This window comes from Colobus angolensis, unplaced genomic scaffold (assembly GCF_000951035.1).
Source record: "Colobus angolensis palliatus isolate OR3802 unplaced genomic scaffold, Cang.pa_1.0 Scaffold392, whole genome shotgun sequence".
Lineage (NCBI taxonomy): Eukaryota > Metazoa > Chordata > Mammalia > Primates > Cercopithecidae > Colobus > Colobus angolensis.
The window spans coordinates 341633-358581 of record NW_012117288.1 but is presented as its reverse complement, the minus strand read 5'-3'; the positions used below and the strand labels follow the sequence as shown (position 1 = coordinate 358581).

At 57.6% G+C, this 16949-nt stretch overlaps 2 protein-coding genes across 5 annotated transcripts in view; one reads left to right on the top strand and one right to left on the bottom strand.

The window, feature by feature from the left end:
- FAM83G (family with sequence similarity 83, member G) overlaps positions 1–5049 on the top strand; it is a 34972-nt gene extending 29923 nt beyond the window's left edge. The window contains exon 6 of the mRNA XM_011955006.1: positions 2080–5049. Within this exon, the coding sequence (XP_011810396.1) occupies positions 2080–2469 (390 nt within the window). The 3' untranslated portion in view covers positions 2470–5049. The remainder of the gene's footprint in view (positions 1–2079) is intronic.
- SLC5A10 (solute carrier family 5 (sodium/sugar cotransporter), member 10) overlaps positions 1–16949 on the bottom strand; it is a 68665-nt gene that overhangs the window by 46042 nt on the left and 5674 nt on the right. For 3 of the 4 annotated variants that reach the window (XM_011955007.1, XM_011955008.1, XM_011955010.1), the window contains exons 2-8: positions 15745–15816; positions 15260–15364; positions 14874–14933; positions 13933–14037; positions 4671–4776; positions 4406–4486; positions 2612–2817 (exon numbers count right to left, since the gene is read on the bottom strand). In XM_011955007.1, the coding sequence (XP_011810397.1) occupies positions 2612–2817; positions 4406–4486; positions 4671–4776; positions 13933–14037; positions 14874–14933; positions 15260–15364; positions 15745–15816 (735 nt within the window). The remainder of the gene's footprint in view (positions 1–2611; positions 2818–4405; positions 4487–4670; positions 4777–13932; positions 14038–14873; positions 14934–15259; positions 15365–15744; positions 15817–16949) is intronic. The other variant, XM_011955009.1, reaches the window with a different exon arrangement.

Sequence of the window (16949 nt, the reverse complement as noted above, 5' to 3'; positions counted from 1 at the left end):
TGTCATGGATAAGCCAGAAGATAGTGAACGGCTCACGCCTGTATCCCAGCACTTTGGGAGGCCAAGGTGGGTGGATTACTTGAGGTCAGGAGTTCAAGACCAGCCTGGCCAACATGGTGAAACCCCGTTTCTATAAAAATACAAAAATTGGACGGGCGCAGTGGCTCATGCCTGTAATACCAGCATTTTGGAGGCGGGTGAATCACGAGGTCAGGAGATCGAGACCAGCCTTGCCAACATGGTGAAACCCCGACTCTATTAAAAATACAAAAATTAGCTGGGCATGGTGGTGCGTGCCTGTAATCCCAGCTACTCGGGAGGCTGAGGCAGGAGAACTGCTTGAACCCAGGAGGTGGAGGTTGCAGTGAGCCGAGATGGCACCACTGTATTCCAGCCTGGGCAACAGAGCAAGACTCCATCTCAAAAAAAACCAAAAAAAAAACAAAACGCCCCTATGGTCTCGGCACACAGAACTGCTGCCTCCCTTCTGACTAGACCGTGGGTGTCTTCGAGGGCTACCCTGGCCCCACAGCAAAGTGGAGTCAGACCCCTAGGTGCCCCTAAAAGTCCCCAGTGTCAGTGAGAGCCACGCAGAGACCAGGAACCTCAAGCAGTACTAGTGCCTGGGCTTCTGGACCGAGGCCCGGCATCCAGCAGGCAGACCCAGCCCGAGGGGAGGAGGATAGGGAGGTAGGGCAGAGGCCAGGCTACAGCCCGATGCTGGTTGGTGCCCTGAACCACCTGGGGTCAGCAGTGTCCCTCCTCCACCTCCCTATGTGATCCTCTCTGGGCCTCGGGCTCCTTATCTGTGCAGTGGGGCCCGCCCAACCCTGACCCCAAGGCCAAGCAGATTTGTTTGGCTTTGATGGGAAAATCTCCTGACTGACATTCCACCCAGAGACGCCCGTGCCATGCCAGGCCCATGCTGTGTTGGGAGGAGGTGGGATGTGGCAATTGTAAAGGGGCTCAGCCTGGCAGGGTACCACATGTCTACTGTGCCCTCCACGGCCAACCTTTCACCAGCCCCTGGCCCACTGGGGCTGGCCCTCAGCCCTCCCAGGAGAACTGGGCAGATGCGTGCTGTAAGCCCACGTGTTCCCTGGAGAGCCCTCCCATGAGGCATGGAGGATGTGAGCAGCTTGTGAGCACAGCATGCCAGAGTACAAGGGGCCCTGCTTGAGGACCACGTGTTACAGATGGGGAAAGTGAGGCCCAGCCTTCCAGAGCTTCTGATAGCTCCCAGCTGGGGTCCGTTCTTACTGTTGGAACCCAGGGAGGGTCTCTGGGCAGATTCTGATGGAGCCCGTGCTGCTTGGGAGAGGAGGAGCAGAGTTGGGAACCACGGAAAAGTCACTCCACTCTTGAGTTCAGATTCGTCTCTGTCTTTGGCCTCAGTGCTCTGTCCTATGAATGGAGCTGGCCAGGCCTACTCCCAGGGGAGGCCCCATGGGAAACGCTTGTGTGAGCGCTGTCATCGTTCATTCCACAGAGGCTGGCTTTGGCTGCCTTGTCCTATGGTGGACCCCTGGGGCTGGGTCCAGAGGCATGGACAGTTGTGGGGCCTGTGCCCACTGCTTCCCAGACCTTTTCCCACGCACATGTTCCCTGGAGCTGCCCATGGCCTTTGGGACGAGCAAAGCAAGGGCACCATCTGCTTCTGCCCAGAGACGGGAAGCAGTTCATCTGAGGTCACCTGGAGGGCTGGTGACAGGGTCTTGGGGGCAGGGCCAGAGTCACCCCCTGCTCTCAACAGAAACTCCTGCATTGCTTTCGACAACCCCATTCAGCCCATTTCCAACCACGTCCAGGCTTGTGTCGAAATAGAGGAGGCTGGTGGGGGTGAGCTGGGAGGAAGCTGCCTTGCTACACCCACAAAGGGCAGGATTATTCCCATATTACAGACAGGGAAACTGAGGCATCGAGTGATTAAACCAACTGGCCTAGGCCCACTACCTGGTGAATGGCAGAGCCAGGAGGCAAACCCGGGTCTGCTGGCTCCTGTGTGCCTGAGCAGGGTCCTGTGCTGGGGCGGGGTTGGCCCTTCTCGCTCAGCCTCACTCTCTGCTCTCTCTCTTCCAGGCGCAGCAGTTTCATCATCACAGGGCCCCTGCCGCAGGGACTAGGGATAAAGACGGCTTCCCAGGACCCCCTAGGTACCGCGCTGCTGTTGAAGGCATCCAGAGCTCTACCAGAAACGCGGGCTCAGCCGTGGCCGGCCCCCACCACTGGCAGGCCAAGGGAGGCCAGGTACCCCGCCTGCTGCCGGATCCTGGCAGCGCAAGACTAGCCCGAAATGCCCGCCCCTTGGCCGATGGCAAGGCCACTGAGGAGCATTCGAGTCCCTTCGGAATCCCATACTCCAAACTGTCTCAGTCGAAGCACCTAAAGGCCAGGACGGGTGGTAGCCAGTGGGCCTCATCTGATTCTAAACAGAGGGCTCAAGCCCCCCGGGACCGCAAAGACCCCTAGCAGCCTGTCCCAGCCTGGAGCCACACCTTCTGAGGCCTCAGCCCAGACTCATGAATCGGAGGGCAGAGACAGGCCACCCGGACCTACCAGAGCCCGCTGGGATGGCAGGCAGGTGGGATGGGCGGGAGATGTTGGCACTCACCTGGTCGGTGCACCAGTACCAGGTGGCCATGATGGTCAGGCCAAAGGTCATCCCGGTCCACGGCAGGTCCCCTGTGTGGGGGTCTCGAAACATGTGCATGGCGTCTGCACGCGGCAGGTGGCAGGTGGTGTTGGCAATGGTCCTGGAGGGAATGGCCCGGGCATAGGCTGCCTCCAGCTGCCCGTAACCGCCGATCTGGTCAAAAGCTGGAGGGGTCAGGGTGGGACAGGGACAACTTGGTGGTTGGGGGGCCCTAACTCCCCGGGCTCCCCCTTGCCTTCATCTCACAGGAAACTTCCTGATGCAAACTAGAGTTTTTTTCCACCTCATCTTTCCCGGTGTTTGGAAAGGTGTGAGGGTAGAGGGATTTTTTTTTTTTTAAAGGTATATTTGAATGACTATTTTATTTGTATTTAAAATAATACTATTAAGTGAGCATTTTGCACATGGGCATCCCGGTGTCCTGCTGGCCCGGCAGGAGTCACTGTCGGCCTCTGGGCACCCGTCAGTCTTGGGCAAGAGGTTCTCAGCCAGGTTTCCGATTGTCGATTCAAGGAAGCAACGGTAATTCTTCTTGACATTTGAGGACCTTCCTGACGCTTCTAAAGTGTTCATCCTGATCACCTGAAGGGTGTGATTTTAGCAGAGCTGAGAGTGGCTGGTGGTGACGTGGCCCCAACCCCCTGAGGCACAGAGAAGAGGGAGACAGAGGTCCAGAGAGGGATGGGGCCTCCATCAAGACCACACAGCCCATCTGGTGGGCTCGAGCCGGGGCTTTTTCCTCTCCAGTCCAGAACACCTCACTGTTCCTGTCTACCTCGGGGTCAGGGCCTGGCATGGCCAAGCCCTGGCCCGTCTGTGTCTGTCACTCCCCTCCCTTCCAGACTGGGCCTGGCTGCTGGGATCCCTCTCATGAGGTGGGTCCTAGGGACACCAGAGCCCCTGGTCTGAGAGGGAGAAGCCTGGATGTAGGAAACTAGTTTCCACCCCAGGCCCCACTCCATAGCCTTTTCCAAGTGGGACATGGAAGAGGCAGCCTGCTGCCTGGATGCTGGTCCCTCAGCATCACCGTTTCCATGGAGCTCAGGCCAGGCTCTGTATTCAGACCAAGGGTTTGTGTGAGGCTCAGAGCAAATGAACAAGTGCCATTCAAGGGTTAGAAACTGCTCAACCACAGGGTCCCAGTGTCTGAGTCTGGAAGAGTCTTCAGACATTTGTTCACTCTCTGCGGGATCCTCCTGGCTCTGCTTACATCCTTCCAGGGACAGTGAGCTCTGCCTCTCTCCCGGCAGCCTTGTGAGCTTCCTATCTGTTCCAGACTAGTATCGCCAATCTCTCCAAGCTCTCTTCTTTCCTCCTTGGCCTTTGTCCTGCAGGAGGTAGCATCACCTCTTGGGATTTTGTACATGCTTTTAAACCATTGGAGGAGCCGCCCAGGCAGTTTTGTGGTCTCCTGGTTGTGTGCCTTCACACCCGCCTACAGCCCCACCTCACCATCAAGCGCTGAGCCAGTGTGGGTGTGGCTGGTCCTGAGTTCCTGAGTCAGCTCCTTGCCAGGGCCAGAGCTGGTAACAGCGGGGCAGTAGGGTGGGCAGCCTCTACCAACCAGGGCAGTCACTGAGGGGCCAGCAGTGGGGCTGACTGCCTAGTGGCTCAACCTCCTGAACCCACCCACCCCCAGCGATGCTACCCAGAGCCCCAACAGCATGAATCCTGCAGAGTGCCTGGCAGTGCCAGACTCCACAGGGCTTGCTGTGGGGATAGCCCCACCATGGCCACAGACCTTGTCCTCACCTTTGATTGTCAGGATGACAGCCCCCACCACCATGATGAGCGTCTGCAGGGCATCCGTGTAGATTACAGCGGCCAGGCCCCCTGCCAGTGGAAGCAAGGTTGCTGGAGGGGGCACTGGCCCCAGGGAGGAAGGACACAGGGAGGAACTTCTGGGGCTCCTGCTGGGGCCACTTCCTGGGCTGCTCCCTCGGGCCTGTAGGGAGAGGTGGCCTTCTGCCCCCTTTACACGTCCCCTGGGTGGATCTCCCTGCTGTGGGTGCCATACCTGCGATGGTGTACAGGGCCGTGATGCCGAGCGTGAGAATGGTGGAGAGGTAGAAGTTCCAGCCCAGGCAGATGTGCACAAACAGAGCCCCTGCATACAGGTCCAGCTGCGGAGGGAGAGAGCCTTGTGCAGGTGGCTGAAGTCGCTGTTAGACCCAGGGCTCCAGCAAGCCACTCCCTAGGTGACCTCAGGCAAGGCCCTCTCTGGGCCTCAGTGGTCTGTGGATGAGGAAGGGAGACCCCCACTCGCCTATCTGCCTGCATCACGGGGGCCATTGTGAGGTTGGGGGAAGAACTGGCCATGGAGAAGCTGCAAGCTTGTGTGGATGTCAGGGGACATTACTGTTACTAATAAAGTCCAAAGTGGCCAATGCCCTTCCTGAAAGCAGCGTTGTTATTGACTCTGGCCCCTTCCCCAGGGGATAAAAGGTGGAGCCCTGTCCCCTCGGTACCCAGGGGGACCTTGATGAGGAGTTTGTGAGGAGTCCGTGAAGACCAGTAGGCCTCAGGAAAAGTGTGTACTGGGCGGGCCAGGAAGCAGAGGGTCAGCCTTGCTTCCTGCCCCCACCCCCTGGTGGGTTTGGAACTGAAGCCTGGAATGGCTCAGAGGCTGGGTCTCAGGCTGAAGGTGGTCTCCACACTGACTGAACACAGCCCCTGCCCTCGCAGAACCTGGGACTGCTCCTCCTAGAGGCAGGAGTGTTAGCCTGGAAGCCAACCTCAGCCTGGCATGGGCCTCACAGACCAGAATCCCACCCTCCACCTGGCAGTGGGGGCCCACAGAGGGAGGGCAGGACCCTGTTGTCTGGGACATGGGCTGGTAACAGGCTTCATCTTGCTCCACCCCGAGTTCCTAAATCTATCGTTCTGCTTTGACTCAGGAGATGCGAGATGAGCCAACACACAGCCTCTGGGGCCAGGAGCTTCCTGAGAAGGCTGGAGACCTGCGCTTCCTAGTGTGGGGACACATCTGCATGAGGCCCAGGAAGTGCAGGCCCCAGGCCCCTTCGAGCTCCCCCAGGCAGGGATCCCTGCCTCCCCCAGTCCCAGGGACACAGGGCCCAGGCGGGATGGGATCTGGCTCCAAAGCCTGTGCTTCCTGTACCTCTCCCTCCAGGCGCCTCTCAACCTGTCTTACAGAGACCAGCCAGTTTGGAAACTGGCCAGGGGCTTTCAGTAGAACCTCGGCCCCTTCTTCTGGTCCTTATCTTTAGTTCTCTCTCTCTCTCTCTCTCTCTCTCTGTGTGTGTGTGTGTGTGTGTGTGTGTGTGTAGGAAGGGCAGGTGGTTCAGGGGAAGGTGTGGTGGGGTGTGGTGGGGGATGGGGGCTTGATCTACCTCCAGCCCAAGCAGAGAAGTGCAGAGGTGCTGAATATCAGAGCAGGACAGACTCTTCAAGCCCCTGCCCCATCAGACTAGAGGAGAAACTGAGGCCCCAGGAAGGGAAAGGACGTCCCCAAAGTCAGCCCCTAGTAGGTATCAGAGATTGGAGTTGCCAGGAGAGGGAAGGTCAAGAGGGACCGGGAGGCTTCTAGAAGGCCCACTACAGCAGCCTGCAAGCTTCTGTCCTAAAGTCACTGCTCCAGACTCCCACTGGACCCTGGCTGCCTCTGGACAGAACCCGGGTCTGTGTGCCCAGCCTCTGGCTCTAGCCACACCAGACATATGGCCCTTCATCCCATGCCCAGAACTTAGCTGCCTCCTGGTCTTTGCTCACCGGCTCACCAGATTCCCTCTGCCCTGGAACATTCCAGCCTCTGCTTCTCATCTTTCAAAACACAGCTGTGCCAGCCCCTCTGCTCCTTGAGTTTATTGTTCATGCACCCTCCCTCCTGCCTCCCTCCTTCCTGCCCTTCCTTCCACGGCAGCAGGCCCCTAAGACTGAAGAGAAGTCCCGCAGGTGCAGGAACGGCAGGATCAAGGGTGTGGGGTGGGCCTTTCACTGCTGTCTCCCCTATAGACTGGAGCCTACATGGCATCCAGTGAAGGTTTGCTGCTGGGGCTGCTAGAGGCCCAGTAGGTGTGCAGTTGCCTGCAACTCCCAGGCAGCCCCCGGGTGAGGAAGTCAGACATCACCTAGCCCTATCCAACCCTTCCTGCAGCCTGAGCACTCTTCTCTGTGGGTCCGGGCAAGCTTCAGCCTGATGGATGCCAAGAGCCACACAGCCCTGTCTCTGTGTCCCTGGTCTGCTGTGTCCCAGCTGCATGGCTTTGAGCTGGCCACTTTACCCCCTGAACCTCAGTGACCCTGATCTGTGACATGGGGAAGTGGGTGTGGAGCACACATAGCCAGCCACCCAGCCCCTCCATACCTGCCGGCACCCTGCAGCCCCTCCACCCCGTCACCCTGGCACGGGATGCCCCCTGGGATCGTCTGAGATAGCCAACTCTCCTCTGTGCCTCCCTCTCCAGTGACCCAGGAGCAACTGCAGCCTTTTTTTTTTTTTTTGAAACGGAGTCTTGCTCTATCGCCTAGGCTGGAGTGCAGTGGTGTGATCTCAGCTCATTGCAACCTCTGCCTCCCAGATTCAAGCGATTCTCCTGCCTCAGCCTCCTGAGTAGCTGGGACTACAGGTGTGCACCATCACGCCCAGCTAATTTTGTATTTTTGTAGAGATGGGGTTTTGCCATGTTGGCCAGGCTGGTCTCGAACTCCTGACCTCAGGTGATCCACCCACCTTGGCCTCCCAAAGTGCTGGGATTACAGGTGTGAGCCACCGTGCCCGGCCCAGAGTCTATTCCAGCTTCTAGAAGGCACGGATGGGGAGGTCAAGGCCTGAAGAGCAGAAGAACTTGCCCATGGAGGCAAAACACTGGGAACAAAATCAACAAGACTGCACCAGGGAACGGCATCCCCGAGGAACGGCCGCTCCTGGGGCACAGGTCAAACCAGGACCTCACTCTAGGCCGCCACCCATGGGGCTGGAGCTGGTCCACTCCCAGCTCTGTTCAGAGGCGCCCGCCTGCTCCTGTGATGTGGCCCCACGCTCACCCTGCACAAAGTGTCCTTTCCACCGCCCTGCTCCTTCCTCCCCACGCAGGACCCCCACAGTTCCTCCCTTCGTCTTGTACCCAGAAACCCTGCCGGTCCTTCACGGCCCTGGTTGTGCCCCAGGATGCCCTGCTGACTGGCCACTTTTGACAAGTGACAAATGTGCCACTGGGCCACATGCCGCCCTGATGTCTTTCAGGTCTCCCCCATTCTACCAGGTGGGTGTGATAATCCGCTCCACTCCACAGTGGGGAGCACCTGGGCATGGAGAAGTGAAATGACTTTGTCAAAGTCCCACTGTCCTAAGAGGTGGGCTTAAGGACGCGCCCTTCCTGCTGGCTGACCCCGGGGCCTGCGAGGTCCTGGGGAGGAACCTCATGGCAGGGGCCCTCCCGGAGAGCGCACACTTTGGCAGAAGGCCACTCCTCTCCTGGCACCATCTAGCCATCACTGGGGGCTTGCAAGGGCGGAAGCCCCGTACACGGGGAGGGAGCAAGGCTGAGAGAGGACGTGTGGGCCATGTGGTGCAGGATGGGGCTGATCTGATGGGCTCTGCACAGCTGAGAACCCTAAGCTCCCCATGTGCATGAAGGAGCCTCACTCCATCTCCCAGTTGATGGAAACCGTTCACTGAAGGACGTGTCTGAGGCCGAAGAAGGCTGGAAACCGGTCCTGGTGCTCCGGCTGCCCTCTCCTGGGCCCCTGCCCTGCCCCCTCTCGGCTACCTTCCCACATGGAACTTATTTTTTTGGTTTTTTTTGAAACGGAGTCTCGCTCTGTCACCCAGGATGGAGTGCAGTGGCCGGATCTCAGCTCACTGCAACCTCCGCCTCCCGGGTTTGACCATTCTCCTGCCTCAGCCTCCCGAGTAGCTGGGACTACAGCTGCCCACCACCTCGCCTGGCTAGTTTTTTGTATTTTTTAGTAGAGATGGGGTTTCACCGTGTTAGCCAGGATGGTCTCGATCTCCTGACCTCATGATCCGCCCCTCTCGGCCTCCCAAAGTGCTGGGATTACAGGCTTGAGCCACCGTGCCCGGCCCCCACATGGAACTTGTATCGCCCATCCTTGGTGGGACAGCAGAGAAGCTGGGCTGAGCCCTCACTGACACTAGGAGTTGACTATGATTTCTCCCAAATCTTTTTGGTGTCCTCTGCCCCTGAGCCTTGCCCCTTTCCATGGAGGCCATCACCATCCTCTGGGGCTCCCCCTTGCCACACTCCCCGCCTGTGACCCACAGGCCGCTCCTGTGGATTCCGTCTCCAAAACGCACACCCACTCCCTGAAACCTCTACTGACCGCATCCTAGGCCCAGTCCCCTTGCCAGCCCCTCGCTGGTCCCTCCTGCACTTGGCTTGTGCAAGGAAAACCTGGGGCTCTGCATTTCTGTTTTGTTTTTGTTTTTAAAAAAACCTCTGCCTCCCAGGTTCAAACGATTCTCCTGCCTCAGCCTCCCTAGTAGCTGGGATTACAGGTGTGTGCCACTACGCCTGGCTAACTTTTTGTATTTTTAGTAGAAACAGGGTTTAACCATGTTGGCCAGGCTGGTCTCGAACTCCTGACCTCAGGTGATCCCCCCAGCTTGGCCTCCCAAAGTGCTGGGATTACAGGTGTGAGCCACTGCGCCCGGCCAGGTTCTGCATTTCTACCATTCCAGGAATAAGGTGCACCCCCACCCAGCAGAGGCCCTGCCCAGAGGCTCTGAGTGGTCCCCATTGCCTCTCTGCTCTTGGTCATCGCTGCCCCTCCATATCCCTACGCACCCCCAGCCCCACCAGCTTCCCGCTCCTGGACTTGTCAAGCTCTTTCCCTGAGGCTGCAGCAAGGCTGGCATTTCCACCCCAGACTGCCCTGTCTCCAGTGAGCCCACTCCCTGATCCTGTCTCCCCATTTCTGCCCCACCCCCCTACCGTGTTTGCTTCTTTTATCACATTTTTACCATTTCTTATGATTTCTTATGATTTCCTTGGTCTGTTTCCTTACCCCCTCTGTCTAGATGTCTAGAAAGCATCTATGGGTGTGGGGGGCTCACCCAGGGCCTGGCACACAGTAGGTGCACAGTAAGTAGGCGCTTTCCATAGGGCAGGGAGTGGCAGCCCAGAACCCGCAGGCCAGGCCCAGTCATGCCTTGCAGTATTGTCTGCAGGCACTTTCAGGCCCCAGGGGCAGAGTTGAGGAGTGAGGACAGAGACCATGTGGTCTGTGAAGCTGAAAATATTTACTCTCTGGCCCTTCGCACAAAAAATGAGCTGACCCCTGGCATAGATTCTCTCACCTAGACCCACGAGGCATGCGGGCCAGCCTGGGGATGTGCCTGTGAGCAAGGGAACCAACAGAGCACACAGCCAGCAGGCATTCCCAGCCCATGGGGGCAGAGCGAGGTAGGGGGCTGGCCTGCGGGGCCGGGGGTGATGATGGAGAGAATGGAAAAACTTGAGGGACATGAGGGAGCCGCGTGGATATCCAGGCAGAAGGTTCCAGGCCTTCTGCCACAGCAAATGCAAAGGCCTCGAGGTAGGAACATGCCTGGTGTGTTCATGGAAGCGCAGAGGCCAGTGTGGCTGGAGCGGGTGGGGGCAACAGGGCGAGGGAGGGGTGAGGTCAGTGAGGGCGCAAAGCGACCCCGTGGAGGACCTTTACTGCAAGTGGCGTGGGACATCGCGCCCGGTTCCAGAGGCTGAATGACTGGCTAGAGCCCCACAGTGATGGAGCTGGACTTGGGTCCCTTCGTCTGAGGGTCAGGGCGGTGATTCTCCATGCCCTGCCATCGCGGGTCCTCCTGTGGCCAGTGCCCCTGCCTGAGGGATGGCAGCAGGTACCCTAAGATCTCTGTCTACACAGGCAGTGGCTGGGACAGGTGCTGGACGCGCAGACACATGAGGCATTCCTGGGGCACAGCCCAGTGAGGTCAGGGCCTCTGGGGACCGCCTGGGTGCGTGCACTTCAAACAGCCAGGGTACCAGTCCGCTTGCAGCCAAGCCCAGCGATTAGCGTTCCTCAAGCTTCGTCCTCTGCTTCATCTAGGCAGCCCCAGCGTTGGTTCTGAAGCCCAGCCTTGATGTGAGTGGGTGCTCACTGCTTTATAGTTGGGTAAACTGAATCACTCCCATCACACAAAGTGGAGTTTGAAGGGCCACGTCCTGGCTGCTTCAGGGCAGCAGGGCCGAGGTTGGGCCTCTTGGCCGGGAGGCACAGGCCTGGGTTTTTTTTTTTTTTTTTTTTGAGACAGAGTCTCGCTCTGTCACCCAGGCTGGAGTGCTGTGGCCGGATCTCAGCTCACTGCAAGCTCCACCTCCCGGGTTCACGCCATTCTCCTGCCTCAGCCTCCCGGGTAGCTGGGACTACAGGCGCCGCCACCTCGCCCGGCTAGTTTTTTGTATTTTTTAATAGAGACGGGGTTTCACGGTGTTAGCCAGGATGGTCTCGATCTCCTGACCTCGTGATCCGCCCGTCTCGGCCTCCCAAAGTGCTGGGATTACAGGCTTGAGCCACCACACCTGGCCAAGGCCTGGGTTCTAACAGTAGTCCCTGCCTGACTCACTGTGACCTGGACCTCAGTTGTGTCATCTGTAAACTCAGAGAGCCGGACAAGATTGTCCCTAAGATCCTCTCACTTCACTGAGCTCTTCTTTCTGCTTTTTAAATTTTTTTTTTTGGAGACTCAGCTCACTGTAACCTCTACCTCCCCGGTTCAAGTAGTTCTCCTGCCTCAACCTCCTGAGTATCTGGGACTACAGGCACACGTCACTACATGTGGCTAATTTTGTGCATTTTAGTAGAGATGGCGTTTCATCGTGTTGCCCAGGCTAGTCTTTTCTTTCTTTTTTTTTGAGACTGAGTGTTGCTCTTGTTGCCCAGGCTAGAGTGCAATGGTGCGATCTCGGCTCACCGCAACCTCCACGTCGTGGGTACAAGCGATTCCCCTGCCTCAGCCTCCCGAATAGTTGGGATTACAGGCATGCGCCACCACGCCTGGCTAATTTTGTATTTTTAGTAGAGACGGGGGCTTCACCGTGTTGGTCAGGCTGGTCTCGAACTCCTGACCTCAGGTGATCCGCCCGTCTCGGCCTCCAAACCAGGCTAGTCTTTAACTCCTGAACTCAGGCAATCCGCCCACCTCAGCCTCCCAAAGTGCTAGGATTACAGGCGCGAGCCACCGTGCCGGCCCCCTCTGCCTTTCTAGAAGTCCCGCCCAAGCCATCCACTTTCAGGACTCCGTGTGAGGTATAAGCTCCACCGCAGAGAAGCCAGCAGGGTGAAACCCTGTGCCCGCGGCTCAGCCTCCCTGCCTCACCAGACCTACCTGGGGCCTCCTCACAGGCCTGGCCTCCTCTTGTCTCTCTCCCCTCCAGTCCACCCTCTGGAAGATTCCAGAGAGCACAAAGTACAAACACGACTATGTCACTATCCTACTTAAACACCACCCCGGCTCCACCTGGGCCCCCTGGATACTTCAACCTCTTACAATCAGACCTCCCTCACCTCATCTCTCACTGCAGGCCAGACGCTGAAAACTGGCAGCTGAGAGGCAAATGTGGCAACGGGCCTGTCGTGTGTGAATGCTGAGGCATGTTCTCTGGTTTGCCTTTGTCCCGACTACTGCCTATTACTCACTCCCAGCTTCTCCCCACACTGTTTTTTATCTGGTCCCCAGAAGTGTGTGACTCAGTGATCCCTACAGTCTAGGGCTCCAGACCCGACCACCCCGACACATCCTGCCTCTTCTCACTTCTCTCTTTGTCATTTGCTCCCCATCGGCATCCCTGTCTCCATCAGAGCCCAACTCAAATGCCACCCCCAGCAAGCCCCGCTGTGTCCTCTTCTGAGCTTCATGCCTGTCCCATGCATCCATCTATTGCTCACTGCAGTGCCAGCCCCTGGCAGGCCGGGGCCAGGTCTTGTTTATTTCTGTATCTCTGGCTTCCAGGGAGGTGGCTGGCATGGGGTGGGGTGGAGACCAAGAAATGTGGGAGAGGAAGGGAGAATATGAGTGGAAAACTCTAAACTCAGCCTTAAGGGCAGGCCAAGTCCAAGTCCCTCGGGACTCTAAAGGGCTCGCAGGGAAAGCAAACCTCCTACAGTATGCCAAGGGCATCTGGCGAAGACTGTGGCCCAGGGTTTGCTGCTGGCCACCCCCGAGACCTGCCCACAAGAAGGATGAGACACTCTGGGAACCCCTCAGAGTCACCCAGCAACGCCAGTGCAGATGGAGGCCCAGTGGGGGATCTGGATGGACCCTTTCAGGGCCCTCTTTCCAGGTAATCCTGCCCACAGCTCCTGGTTGACCAGCGAGGCCTCTACCTCTCCTGCGCCTCCATTCCCTCCACTAAATCGACGCCTCTTCTGGGCTTTCCTAGTCCCAGAGCTGAATGAAGACGGCCCAGGAGGCCATTTGCCTCTGAGGGAAAGCCAGGCCTCACAGAGCACTTCCCACAGACACAGCAGCCCTCACCGGCCTCACAGGAACCCTGGGAGACAGGGTCTGCTGCCCCTCCTTACAAGGGAGGAGCCCCAGGCACAGGGAGGCTTGGGTCTCAGGGGCTAGTGTCGGCCACCTCAGAATCAGGCAGCCTCAGGACTGAAGCTCCTTCAGAAGCCTGGGACTGGATGAAGCTGGCTGCCCCCAGGGACTTGGAGTGAGAGCGAAAGGCCTGGTGTTGCCACAAGGTCACCAGGAGGGTTGGGATAATCTTCCCCTTCCTGGGCCTTAGTTTCCCTCTCTGTAAAGTCAGAGGCTTGGACAAGATGAGCTCTATGCTTCCTCTGACCCTGACATTCGAGGTGTGCTCCCGCTCTTAATATGCCAGTGGGGCAGGGCCAGGCCCCCAAGGATAGGTGTCAGTGATGGAGCCCACCAGCCTTGGGGTGAGAGGCAGGTCAGCTCAGTGCAGACCAGACAGGGCCAAGACCACGTGGGCTTTTGGCGCCCCCTAGTGGGAGGTCCTGGCTCACCCCTGTGTCGGCCCCAGTACTGACCTCAGACCGAGAACCACCCTAACACTCTGTGTCTAGAACCTGAGGCAAAGCAGAGGTCACCAGGTTGTGTTCTGTCCCTGACTAGGGCTGGCTGCTGAGCCTCCACCCTGGGGGCCCTGGACCACCTGTCCAGACTCGCTGTGTGACCCCAGGTAAGTCATTGCCCCTCTCTGGGCCTCAGTTTGCCCAGCTGTTAAACAAGACAGAGATGAATGAAAAGATGTCAGGTCCACTTGAGGGGCTCACAGATTGGGGATGTTCCAGGCTATGCCAGCAGAGAGCGGGGGGCAGCTCACCGATATCTTGGTGAAGACAGACAGTAGCAGGGACAGGACAGACAGGTACATGCGGATCCGCTGGCCTCCGTAACGCTTCTGAATGTACTCAGGTAAGGTGACGATCTGGGGAGGCACATGGGTAGGGGCTAAGCTTCCCCCAGACGACGCCCAGCGCTCCAGACAGGGCCTGTCTCAGTCACTCTGCCTCTCCCACCGCCACAAAGCAGCTGTGAGCCTCTCAAGGGCAAGGCCCAAGCACTGACCCCTTACAGCCTCAGCACCCGTCCTTGAATCCCAGGCTGCTCCAACTGCATCCCGAGGGTGTCAGGCAGGGGAGTGGCAGGCTGAGATCCCAAGACTGGCTCTTTAGGGCTGAGATGAGGAATGGATTGGAGGGGCCGTGGCTGGAGACAGAGGGACAAGTTTAGAGGCTGTTCTGACAAATCCAGGTGTACTATGATGAGGCTGGATGAGGGAGGTGGCTGCGAGGGGCAGAGCTGGGGACAGGCTGAGAGACATCCGGGAAGTGGAGTTGACTGGACTTAGTGGCTGCATGGCCAGGGCTGAAGGAGTGGGCAGAGTCGAGAATGGTGCAGCCAGATGTGCCATTCAGATATGCCACCCAGGTGTACAGCCCAGGTATGCTACCCAGGTGTGTGGGCCAGGTGTGCAAACCAGGTGCGTGGCCCAGGTGTGTAGCCTATGTGCCCTGCTGGATGAGACATTGTTCCTGAGATGCAGCACTCAGGGCCGTGGGAACCAGCCAACACAGCCCCCAGGCTGAGGTCCGAGGGGACCCACCTTAGTGGGTTGATAGAAATGTTAGTTGGGCTAATAGCAAACCCAGCCCTAAGAGTTCACCAACTCCTGATGTGAGGCCATGGTGGTCTTGCCCATTACTACCATCAACTTGGACCAAGGCCCAGCCCCCCGGCTGGAGGCCTCATGAGTAGACTCACCTCTGAGGAGACGTAGATGGGCACGAACACCCATGCCAGTGCCAGCAGCACGTACGTGGCCTGTGGGGACAGAGGCAGGTGAGGACTGCAGGTGCAGCTCCCACAGCTCTGCTCCAGAGACACAGCAGACAGAGCCACCTGGAGGCCTGGCTTCCCCCCGCCCTTCCTGACTAGCCATGAGATCCTGGGTGGCTCCTTCTCCTCTCTGAGTCTGGGGAAAGGCCCACAGCTCCCTGCCAGTCGTGCCATCCAGCACCTTGGTATTCTGAAGACAGGATTTGGCCCAGGTGGGCTGACATCAGCCACTGGGAGCTGCCCCCTTCCAGGGCTGTGTCCGCACCCTGTGCCCTGGCCCTCCCACAGGCTGCCTGTCCTCCAGGACTCACATTCCACTCGAAGCCTGCCACGGCCAGACCTCCTGCCGCGCCTGAGCCCGCCAGTCCAATGAAGAGGCCAGAGCCCTCGCTGCTGGCGAAGAGGGAGGCTCCGATCTGGAGGAGAGAAAGGGAAATGCATCAGCGGCAGGCTCCCTGCACCGGCCCCATCCTGGGCCTGACAGCTTCTCCTTCATCCTCACAAACCTAAGCGGGGTCCTAGCCCCACCTCACGGATGAGGAGCCCAGGGTGTGAGTTCTACCCATGACTAGCTGCACAGCTAAGGAGTGGATGTAAGTTTCAGACTCCAAAGCCCCTGCTCCTTACACAATTTCTAGCAGCTCAGACCTATGCCCCTCACTTGGGGACCTTCTGCCAGCCTCCGGTCTGTTCCACTGAATTGGACTGGCTCAGAGATGCAGGTGCCAGGTGACCTAGAGATCAGACACAGCTCCACGGACAAAGTGGGGTGTGTGAGAAGTCAGGGTGCACTCACCGGCCACCACGTCATGTCCCGGCCTGCTAGAAAGTAGCCATTCACCGTGTTCCTGCTGGCCCGACAAGAGGACTGCAAGAAGAGAAAGAGGAGACAGGAGTTGGAAGCTCGTGCACTGCTGGTGGGAAGTAGAATGGGACTGCTGCTGCGGAAACGGCATGGCAGCTCCTCAAAAAGTTACGCATGGAATCACCATATGACCCAGAAGTTCCACTCCTAGGTACACGTCCACGAGAACTGAAAATACACATCCACTCAAAAACTTGTACACGAACGTTCATAGCAGCATTATTCATGATAGCCAAAAGTGAAAACAACCAACATTTCTGTTGACTGATGAGTAAATAAACAAAATGTGGTGTATCCTATATAAAGGAATATTATTCAGTCTTCAATAGGAATGAAGTTCTGCTGAGTGCCGTAGCTCATGCCTGTAATCCCAGCACTTTGGGAGGCTGAGGCAAGCAGATCACTTGAGCTGAGCAGTTTGAGACCAGACTGGGCAACACAGTGAGACCCCAGGTCTACAAAAAATGCAAGGTGTGGTGGCACACACCTGTGGCCCCAGCTACTTAGGAGGCTGAGGTGGGAGAATCACTTGAGCCCAGGAGGTGGATGATGCAGTGAGCAGTGACTATGCCACTGCACTCCAGCCTGAGCAACAGAGTGAAATCCTATCTCAAAAAACAACAGATATCTTGGGAATGAAGCTCTGACGCATGCCCAACTTTGATGGACCTTGACAACACAATGCTTCATCAACAGAGACAGACACAAAAGGCCACGAATTGTATGATTCCATTTATATGACATGTCCAGAACAGGCACATTTATAGAGATAGAAAGCAGATGAGTGGTTGCCAGGGGCTGGGGGACAGAAAGAACGATGCTTGACTGCTTATGGGGACAGGGTATCCATTTGGAATGACGAAAATGTTTTGGAGCTAGCTACAGGTAATGGTTGCCCAACATTGCAAATGTACGAAATGCCATGAATTGCACACTTTAAAATGGTTAAAATGGGCAGGCGCGGTGTCTCACGCCTGTAATCCCAGCACTTTGGGAGGCTGAGGCGAGTGGATCACGAGGTCGAGATCGAGACCATCCTGGCCAACATGTTGAAACCCTGTCTCTACTAAAAATACAAAAATTAGCTGGGTGAGGTGGCAGGTGCCTGTAGTCCCAGCTACTCGGGAGGCTGAGGC